General features: G+C 50.3%; 1 protein-coding gene across 1 annotated transcript in view; it reads right to left on the reverse strand.

Annotated features, from left to right (window-relative positions):
* Positions 1-3,048, reverse strand: part of JAG2 (jagged canonical Notch ligand 2) — a 68,790-nt gene extending 65,742 nt beyond the window's left edge. Inside the window, exons 1-2 of the mRNA XM_030452455.1 lie at positions 2,725-3,048; positions 2,101-2,424 (exon numbers count right to left, since the gene is read on the reverse strand). Coding sequence (XP_030308315.1) covers positions 2,101-2,424; positions 2,725-3,048 — 648 coding nt within the window. The remainder of the gene's footprint in view (positions 1-2,100; positions 2,425-2,724) is intronic.
* Between the last annotated feature and the right edge of the window lie 7,900 nt (positions 3,049-10,948).

Consider the following 10,948-nt stretch of genomic DNA (forward strand, 5'->3'; position numbering starts at 1 on the left):
GCTGCAAGATAGGAATGTGCTTGTTCCAATAGAGAAAAACCAAAAAAGGCTGGGCTTAGGAACCTCCGCTGCAAGGATTATCAAATTCTCTTCATTTCAAGTAGCAATTTGCAAAATAAACGTGTGAGTTAAGTTACCCTTAGTTCCTTATGCAGATAACAAGAAGTTTGAGGTGTTAACGATCCTACTAAAGAGTTCATTATTTCATTAAACCTGTATTCAACCTAAAGGGGAGAAATAATCTTCCCTTTGATCTTAGAAGGGAGGAGTTCCAAACACCCTGCTTTTTATGGCATTGACTGTATTTGTTAAGAGGAATCTTCTTACATCCAACAGGCCACAGGACCAAGGAAGACTAAACACCCCAGAATCTAATTGCTTCTGCAGAGAAATTTAACCTCTGTACTATTTAAAATAAATAAATAAAAACCTAACTCCAGTAAAATTCCCAACTTCAAATTGTGGCCAGTTTTTAATCCGAGGTACCCGTCCATCAGCTTGGAAGGTCCCTGGCAGCATGGACAGCAAAGAGCCGTGGGCTCGTTTCCTTTGGCACAAAATAACAAGCAAGGAGTTTTGTCCCTGACGGTTCCTAGCGGGAGTTTTCCAAGTAACAAAGGTCCTGCGAGAAACCTATCTCAAGAGGTCAGCGAGGGCCATTTCATCTGCTAGACACCAGGTGCCAGACACGATCCCGCAGGTACCGGGGCTCCCAGTACTCATCTCCCTCCATAGCGAGGACACCGCACCATCCCCATTCCTCAGCGCTTCGCAACTTGCCAGCTCCCACCCCGTGGCCCACTTGGAATGGCCGAAAGCAACAGCTGTGAAACTCCCTGCAGGATCCTACCTGCCTGCAGCCGGGCACCGAGCCCGGCCTTTTCTCCGCCCGCCCCTCCCCAGCCCGCCCCGCACCCTGCGGCCCCGGAAAGCAGGGGGAAGCTCCCCGTCCCCCGGGGGCGTGGACGAGCGCTGACCCGCAGCCCCTGCGGATGAGCCCCGGGGGTCAGGAGGTGCACAGGGAGGTGGGGGCTGAGGGATCGAGTCACAGAAGCGCCAGGGTCTCGCACGCACACGCCCACAGCTCCCGCCGCAACACAGCCGAGGCACGGATCCGGTTTCTGACAGGATCCGACCAGGGCTCCGTTTCGGAGCTTCACTCTCGATTCGTGCTCCTGGAGGGAGGGAGGGGGGGTGGGAGCTCAGCTCAGCTCCATCCTCCCTTCGCCACACTGCAGGCGTATAGCGCCGCGCTCGGCCCCACACAGGTGTGGGGGGTGACTGCGCTCGGTTGTGGGGTGGGTGCGGGAGCTGCCTCAGGGCGTGAGGACAGAGGCGGGGGGTGAGAGGGGTGCGGGAGGTGAGGGGGGTGCGAAGGGGGGTGCGGGGGAGCTCCCGCCCTCCCGCCAACAGCCGCCGCGCGCTGCCGCCACCCAGCAGCCCCGCCCGCGCCCCAGGAGGGGCGGCAGCTCGCGCCCTTCGCGAGCCACGGCACGCGCCCCGCGCCGCGCCCCCACCTGCGCCGCCGCGCCGCCCGGCAGCGCCCCCTACCGGGGGCAGCCCTGAGCTGCGCGGGGGCTCCGCGGCCCCGGGGTGCGCCGCTGCCGTCGGGTCTCGGTTTTCGGGGGCGGCTTCTAACTATCGGTAGCTTTACTCTATTTTTTTTGTTTGGTATTTTTTTTTGTTCCTCCTCTCTAATTTTACGCGCGCAAGCAGCTGCGAGCCGCACCTACAGCTTGTACGGGAGCCCGTCACGCAGTCACTCCGCAGCCGCCGACCATTCCCGCAGCCGCACCCCGGTGCCCGCACGCCCGGGCTGTCCCCGCCAGCGCCCCGCCGCCGGCAGCCCCTTGCCGCAGCCCTTGCGCCCTTCCGCTGAGCGAAGGCAGCGCACACCCACCGCACCCCCCTTAGCCGGCCGTGCCCCGCAGAGTCGGGAGGAGACCAGCCCCGCCCGGGAAGCGCACCGGCAGCTCGCCCCGCTTTCTAACGGGGGAGCGGGCAGCCGCTGCAGAACCGACGGGAGGAGGTGGAAGGGGGTAGGGGGAGGAAAAACAACAACAAAAAAGGGTGATAACACCACCGCTATTATCAACCTACCGGCCACGCAAACTGGAAGGGAATAACAATCCTGCCCGTCTCGGGGGTTCTGCCTTGATGGGAGTATTTGTTGGTATTCAAATAGAAAATATTTCCACCGAGAACGGGGGTAGATCCGAATCCGTAGTTGCAGGGTCCGACCGGAGTGATCTTGGCCTGATATTCCTTGAGGCAGACTTTCACGTAAGTGTCGCACTCGTCCCGGGTACAGCGCAGGTTCTCGGGGCTTTTCATGCCATCGCAGCATTCCCCATTGAACAACTCGCCGTTTACATTCTTCACCGAGTTAAGCTGCAGCTCGAAATAGCCCGTGGATCGGGACACCTAAAAATAAAAATCAAAGGGGAGACAGACTCGTTACTCCACCGCGGCCGGGGGCAGCGCAGGGAGTGCGGGGCTGCGGCGCGGCACTCCCCGCTTCCCCCTCTCCAACTTTCGCCGGCGAGAGGCTTAACCCCGCCGCGGCAGCATATATATATTATATTATACATATAAATCCCATTTTATATATATATAATATTATGTACATATATGTAAGATTCGCGCAAGGTGGTTACGGAGCGGGAAACGAGGAAAGAGAGCCGCGCCGCCGGGCCGGGAGCGAAGCCCCCCGTGTCCCCCTACCTGCACGCAGGAGGCGAGGAGCAGCGCCAGGCCGAGCGCGGGGGCCCGGCTCCTCCGACCGGAGCCCCGCATGCCTGCTGCTCCGCGCGGCCGCCTTACAGGAGCCCGCCGAGCCCACCGGCCACGGACCGGCGGCCGCTCGCGGCATGGGCGACGGGGGAGCCGCCCGCAGCGCGCCGGGGGGCGCAGGGCATGGGCTGCCGGCGGGGCCGCCCGGAGCGCTCCGCCGCCGCTCCCCTCCCGCGGGCTCCGCTCGCCCTCTGTGCGCCTCGGCTCCGCGGACACCCAACAAGTAGGTGCCGGAGTGACAGCTTCATTACCCATTCGCCGCTGCTGCCGCTGCCTTCATATTAATGAGGAGGACGGCCCGGCCCCGCGGCCGGCGGGTGGGGCCAGCGCCGCTCCCGCCGCGGCTCTTAAAGGGCGGCGGGCAGCAGCCCCCGCCTTGCCTTGCAGTGCTCTGCTCTGCCCTGCCTTGTCCGCCCCCACCGGCAGCGGGGGGTCCGGCAACCCTGGGGTGGTGGGGGACAGGAGAGCGCGCAGAGGAGCGTTTGGGGTACAGGGGCCCACACCCACGTCTAAGTGGGGTATGTGTGTGCAGGCGCTACCACGGAGGAGAGTGCAGGGTGCTAGCACCCACGGTGTTGGGGGAACACCCGTGGGGTACGTGCAGCCGTGCTGGTAGAGGAATGTGAAGGGTGGGCGCACCCCTGGCCGTGGGGGAGTGTGCAGGGTACACGCATCCACACTCGGGCAGTACGGGGTGTATGCGCATACAGGTGTAGAGGATCATGTGTAGTTGGAGGAACACATAGTCAAGGAGATGCACTTGAGGTGAGAGCACCACAGAAACGTAGGAATTTGGGTAGTCGATGCACCCACAGCTGTGGAGGAGAGCACAGGGTGGGATCACCCACAGCTGTAGAGGAGAGCACAGGGTGGGATTACCCACAGCTGTGGAGCAGTCCACCGAATGGGATCACCCACAGCTGTGGACGAGTATGCATGATGTATGCACTCAGTCATCGAGGATTATGCTGGCTGGGAGTGCTCACAGCCATTTGAGAGTACACAAGGTGCATTCAGACGTGGAAGAGAACACGGACTGGGATGCATGTTTCATGCACTCACAAGTGTGAAGGAGCATATGGCTTGGGTGCAGCTATGACTCTAGAGAAGCATAGAGGGTGAGAGCACCCCCAGCCTTGAGGAGCTCGAGGGGTGGGTGCACTCTTGTCTGTGGAAGAGCAAACACAGTGTATTCACCTATGGCTGTGGAAGAGTGCATGGGATGTGTGCAGCCACACTCATGTAGAAGCACAAAGGGTGTGTACACCCACAGACATGTAGGAGTTATCACAGGATTGCCTATGGAGTGCTCTCAGTGACGTGCAGTACACAGAGCAGATGGCCAAGTGGTGCGATCATGTCCTCCTCCAGTGGTGGCTCAAGCAACTATGAGAATAACCAAGCAGCGATTTCTCCTTTAGTGTAAGCACCCTGTGATTTTGATCCCTGCTGACAACTATGAAAGCTACACATCCAGACAACCACATGCTATGGATACGCTGTTAAAGCCCAGATCCTGATTTAGGACCTAAGTTTTTCTTCTGTTTCTCTCCCTCCCCCCTCTCCCCATTTTATCTCTTTAGAGAGCTGATCATCCACCGGAGTGGACAATTGGAGAACAAACAGCTCAGAAATCAAAGGGCTGTCATGTTCCCCTGCGTAGAAAACCTTTCAGAGCCTCCCTCTGCCTTTTCAGCTCCCCGGCTGCCCCCCGTCCCTCCAGCAGCCAGCCGGCACGCTGCTCCTCAGCTATTCATGGCCAGCCTGCAGCTGCAGCTACTCTCCTAGGCTGACACAGCAGCAGCTGCTATGTGTGTGCCAGCTGGCTAGCCGCTCTCCAAAATCCTCTTGTCCGCCCCACTCCCCTTGCTTTCCTGCTTCCCCACCTACAGACCTGCTTCTCCTTCCCCACCCACGTCTCTCACTGGCCACAATCTGCTCCAGTTTCCTACCTCCCCCCCTGTCCTGAGCCTACCCTGCTGCTCTCCTGATTCACCTTACTTGCTCTCCAGGAAGCATCCCCTACTTTCCCTCTCATCCCTCCTGAGCTCAAACAGGAGCTCTCTGAAGTGGAGCACTGAATATTGCTTTTAATTATTTTATGTGTCCTCTCTTTGAAACCATGCCTTCTAATATAACTGCATTCAAGCATTTTTGGGGTTCAGATAACCTCTCATATAACCACCTTCAGAAGGCAGCAAAGGAAAAAGGAGGGGAGCTGAGGCAGGGCCAGGGCCTTGGTTTGAGGTGTTATTTTAAAACCATTATGCTTTGCTAATCAGAAACTTTGCTGGGTCCATACTCTTGCCCAGCTGTGCTGTCTGCTGGCTTCCAAATAGAGAGACAAATGCTCTTTAGTTTTTAATTATTTGTTTTCTGAAAGGAAGGAGTTTTAGACTAGCTTTCTGCCTAACGATTATTGTTTAGGGGATGGCAGCCAAAATATTTTGCAAGACAGGTATTTATTTTTGCATGTGAAATCATCAACAAACATAAAACCTCATCATCTAGGTTCAGCATTATGCGGTCAATATGCCTGTGGAGGAAGACATATATTTTTATCACCAAGCTAAGCAAATGTAATACAGAAGAAAGATGATCCATTAGTTACAGCATATGCTCAGTCTCTACAGAGCCAAGCTCGGTTACCTGCTGTATCACAGAATTTCTTTGTTACCTTGAGCACACTGCATGCTGGTTTTGTGCTTTCATTTTGCCTTTGTAAATATTCTACAGTATTCAAAACTCTGGTGCCATTTAAGAATGCTTTTTCCCACTGTAACCTGACTTAACAGGAGCTGAGAAGGGAGGTCCAGCTATTTCCAGGCATTCTCTCAGCTCAGGGAAGTTTTCATTTTATCTTTCCTAGTGCTGCAGTCCCATTTTAAGCCTGAACTCCTTAGTTTTCTCACTGTGGTTCCTATTATTTCCTGAATGCCATGAACATTCCCTCTTTTCTTCTGTAGATAGGCAAAGCTGTTTCATTATAGTTTTGCACTGACAGTGATGGTTTTCAGGAAATGCAGCAAAAAATATTTCTCAATGTAAAGGATTTTGCATTCTTAAAAACGACTGGTGGCAAGATCTGGAGATGAAGGCTAAGGAAGGCTTAAAGGACCAATCCATTGCAGCTGGAGTAATGTATGTTAGACCATCCTTGCAGGATCAGCCCTGCAGAGGAACAGTCCAGCCTCCTGTGTAGTCCCTGCCCTCCCATGGGGGCTGCCTCCCACTAGCATTTTGGGGAAGATAAAGTGAGATACTATTAAAAGCAAAAGGTCCTGTACAGCCTTTGGGATGCCTTGCACACTTCCAACAAGCCAATGAACTCTTTTGCATCCAAGTGCATGGTGGCAGGGTTTGCTCCCTTCTTGCTCCAGCATTTCCCTGGCTCTGGAGCCCTGCTGCAGGCTACTTTGTGGGACAGGGCTTCCCCTGCCCTGAGCAAGCACACTGGAGGCGGGTGGTTCCATAACTCATTCCCTATCAGCTGTTTTCTCCAAGACCGGCTAGAGGCCCTGCTGTCAAGTGTAGCATCTCTTCTTACACCCACACCTGCAGCCCAGACTGTTGTCACCCAACCCGCTGTCTTTCCCTGCCATCCTGCATCTGGCTGTACCCCACGCTGGCTGCCATCCTTTCCCCATTAAGCAATGCTGGGGCACTTCCTTCCCTGCTGCAGGATCATCCTCCCCTTGCCTTCCCCAAAGAAGGGTCCTTGTGCCTTTGTGTTGAGTTGCAGGACCATCCGTGTGGTCCTGTGCAGGCAGGAACCTGCCTGCTGCTCAGGGGAAGTTGATAGAAATCTCCTTGTGCCAAGCAAAAGTTTTGAGGCATCCTTCTTTCACTCCTTCACCACTGAAACAAGGGCTATCAAGATTCTAATAATGAAAACACAAATATCCTCCCAGTGCTGTTCTGTTTTTTTCTCCTGCTGCTGCTCCTTCACCTTTCTCCAGCAACCCCTGCTGAGGGTAGCAAGCTGGAATGAGGGGCTGTGTGTGAGAGGGGGGTGGAAAAAGGGTTGAGGAAACTTTTGCTTGACTTTAAGCAGGGTTTGGGCTTGCAGTCAGCAGTTACTCATCCTGCACAAGGGACGAGACTGGAGAACATTGGTCCCTCTGGCAGGGGAGGGACGTGCTCACTGCCAGTCTCAGGCAGGGTGGAGTGCCGGCATCCCACACCTCCTTGTTCCCAGCCCTCTGGGCCAGGATTTTTTGCTTTTGTGCTCTGGCTGTGTGCTGGTGCTAAGTTTATGCTTGTATGCAAATCCTATGCTCATTAAATCATTTGCATAAAATATCCCTGGAGGATCATAGCAGCCAGAAAGGGGTGGGGTTTATCTGTTTGACTTCAAAACGGCAGAAGTATAGGGATGTCATTTGTCAGTGGATATGTGGATATGGATATGGTCATATATCTCATTTATCCACGCCAGAATGCATCCACTTGGGAAAGTTAAAGGCAAGAAGATAATTTTGGATGTTGTCCATCTGAAACTTGGCAGGGTAGGAGTTAACCCTCCCTTTCCGGCCAGAAAGGCTACAGCTGCCTGTCCTGAAAGCAAGGCATTGCAGGACAGAACCAGCTGTGAAGAATTAATTTCTCTCCTTCCTCCTTTGTGAGAAGCCTTGTGGGCAGGGGCTAACATTATGAATGGAGAAGACTGCTCAGGAAGAGAGCTAGAGGGTAACTAGAGGAGAAGGATTTTTCTTTCTCTCTTCTTTGTGGAACTTGGCTGGAGCAAGGTATTTTGAGCTTTGCTGTGGAGTTGGCAGGGTAAAGACATGTCTTCTCCCTTGACTTTGACTGAAGAGTCCTGTTGGATTTGAATGGCTCATGTAATATCTTTAACGAGTGTATACATGCATATGTGTGTTCTTCATGGAAGCAGAGCAGACCTGAACTGCAAGTATGCTGTTTTTAAATATCCCCCAGTGTAAGATCTGGGGGTGGTTTCTCTTAGGTAGGAGTGAGCTGCTAGTACAGCCCATGAGAAGGCCAAGTGGAGAAGGCATAAAGTAGTGCCCCTATTTGTCTTCCCTCCCAATTACTATTAGGAAAGTAAAGTTATGCTTGATAGAAGTTGTGCCAGCAAAGAAGCTGAGATCTTGGCACCACTATTTCCTATTTCAGTGGCTGCCCAGCTCTGAGCTGGCGCTGGTCTCTGGGCTCTAGAGCAGAAAGAAGGTGGTTTCCTATCGTTTCAGCTTTGCTGCTTGGCATGCTCTCTGTTTCTGGGGTCTGGTCTTCTGCCAGCAGAAGCATATGCTGAGTCTGGCCCAAGAAGTCAGTTGGTCTCAGTTTGTGCATTCTTGGTACTGAAGTCCAGCAATATTAATAAAATGAGGGCGTTCTACTGAACACTGGCTTTGCAAGTTCCTTCCAACTGATCATCTTCTATGTTTCAAAGCCCTACTCAAAATGTCAGCACTCAGGGTGGAGTTAACTGGTCACTTTAAGAGGGGGGGAAATTAGCAAACCATCTCAGCTGATCTGACTTCTAAGACTCAGTCCACTCCCTTAAAAGTGAAGTTTGCTCTCCTCATACCTTTTCTTCTTTGTGGATTTTCAGAAGGCAACCCACATGAGAAGCTTTCTCAAAACTGACTGAACCATGCTGTGTCCACTCTCCACGGCTGGCTGTTGCTCTTAAGGTTCATTGCATTTATCTTCAAAGAAACCTCCACATAATTCTTCCCTGATGCGTGAATCACAGAAAATAAGGTCAGAATAGATACCCAGAGATTATCTAGTTTATCCCACAAGGAAGGACAAACAGTGTGTGCTTCTTGCATGACAGATGGGTATCCAACCTCTTCTTAAAAACATCCCCAGATAGAGATTTCATGGTCCTGATAACTTATTCTAGTGGCTAACCAACAAAAAAATCTATTCTACTGTATTGCTGAGCTTTGATCCCATTTCTTGACCTATTTGCAATGGACACAGAGCAAAGTATATTCTATTCCTCTTTGCTGCTGCCCTCTATGTATTTTAAGACTACAGCTGTGCCTCTCTCTTGTGTCTCTGTACAACAACAAGAACAACAATAACAAAAAATAATTCTGGTCTTATATGATTTTAGATCATATTTTCCAAACCCTTGATCATTCCTGTGGTCCTATTGTAGTTTCTCTGCCATTGTTCTTCCATTTTCTCAAAATCCAGTTCCCCAAATTGGACACAGAGTTCCACTGAGATCTTAGCAGCATTAGATGAAGTGAGAGAGGAATAGATCACAGACCAGGCAGAGGTTACTCTTGGCCATGCATGCAAGCATGATCTTTGCTTTAATTTTCTTTTCTCTCTCTCTCTTTCTTGCAGCAGCATGATGTCCTTAACTTCAGTTTTGTTTGCCCTCCAGCTTTTGCTTTGCCCACAGCTTTTTAGATAGAGGTTTAGATAGTTTTTTCTAGTTATGAGAATATGATGTAATTGTAAAAATCCTACTAAAGGACAGGTTTGTTGTATCTGCTTTGTGTGTACCCTGCTGCCCTAGTGATAGCAAAAATATCTGGGTGATCATGCCCAGAGCTGTGAGATTTTAACAAGTAGCCTAAGCACACAATATTTAATCCAGCTAACTATTCTTCAATTATTTTTCTTCCTTCTAGACTGAGTTCTTTCTCTGTCATCTGTGGCACTAATTGTGTGTAAGTGGTGTTTTTACTGAAAGCTGAAGTAAAAAAGGCAAGTATTGTCTTTACATTATGCATTGCTAGCTTTGCTTGCCTGTTAGGTAGTTCTGCCACGGCCTTGATGTCCCTGCTAATATATTTTGTGTTTCCTAATGTTCTGTTGGTCCAATTTCATTTTACATCTTGACTTTTTGGGTCTTCATCCATTTACATTCAAGTGCAAGTGAATCACTCCTGTTTTCTGAATACACTCTTTCTTGCATTAGAGGTCAATTAAATGGTCATGAATTAAGCAAACCATCTGATTCTTACAACAGTTGCTTCCCCTTCTCTGCTGGGTTTGCTTGAATTGATGTCCTTACCATTGTTTCTTTAAGATGCTGCCAACTTTCCTGAGTTCTCTTTTCTCTGGGACTTGTTTCTCATGATTATCAGTTCTATACGGGTTTTGAAATATGGTTTCTGGAAGTCCATTGTATTTATTTTGCTGTTCTCCTTCCTTCCTTTCCTACGACTTATGAACTCAGTTGTTTCATGGTCATGCTCACCCAAGCTGCATTCTTCTTGCATGCTATAAGCAGTTCCTTCTCTTTGGTTGGAGTCAAATTCAGTTCTCAGTTTGATTATGTATCAAGCTCTAATCTCTTCTTATTTATTCCTTATGTGGTTTGCATTATTTCATTATCCTCTTCAGCATCCCGCCAATGATTTTCTTACAAGTAGTGGTATTTCCCCTTGTTTATACACCTCTGCCCCAGTACCTGGTGCTCATATTTACCTGTTTGCTTTTGAAACCAGTCCCTGTGGATCTTACTTGCATTAACTCAGCAGCTCAGGCCACAGAGATGCTGTTCCTGGCTTATGAGTTGAACACAAGCTCTTTTTCTTAGAATATCTGTCCAAGTTCAAGCAATTCAAAACTTTTCCCAGTGATATCACCTGCACAACCATGCATTCATTTCCAGAAAAAAGACTTATAAGTAGTTGACGCCACTCATGACCAAAATAGCTAGTGCTATATATATGGAAGGGATTTTTCCTTCCTTCTTTCATACATGAACTGGTCTTACCAATGCTAAGAAAACCCATTCTGGATGTTTTAGTTATAGCCAACTGCTAACAAGTTAGATCTCTAGTTCCTGTGGAAAAAATATGTGGAAATTATCCAAGATACAGTTAGAATTTTTTTTTTTTTAAACTCAGGATGTATTAAGACTAAACTATTGGCATCTTGGATAATCTGCTCGCAGAGGAGGAAAGTCTGACATCCCTCTTCTGTGTCTGGACCACTTGGCAGAGCAGGAGCTGTTGTTGACCAGGAGGTGTTGTCATGCTGCTAAGAGGAGATGGCAGAATTCAGGAAAGTACAATAAAATATCCATGACTGTGGAAAGGACATATTCAATGCTTAAGGAGGAAAGCAAACATCTGTCTATGCAATTAATTGTTAAGGTGCAATGTATTGAGGTATCAGATATATGTAAATAGATATAATGGTACCTTTCTCTTCATAC

This window comes from Calypte anna, chromosome 5A (assembly GCF_003957555.1).
Source record: "Calypte anna isolate BGI_N300 chromosome 5A, bCalAnn1_v1.p, whole genome shotgun sequence".
Taxonomy (NCBI): Eukaryota; Metazoa; Chordata; class Aves; order Apodiformes; family Trochilidae; genus Calypte; species Calypte anna.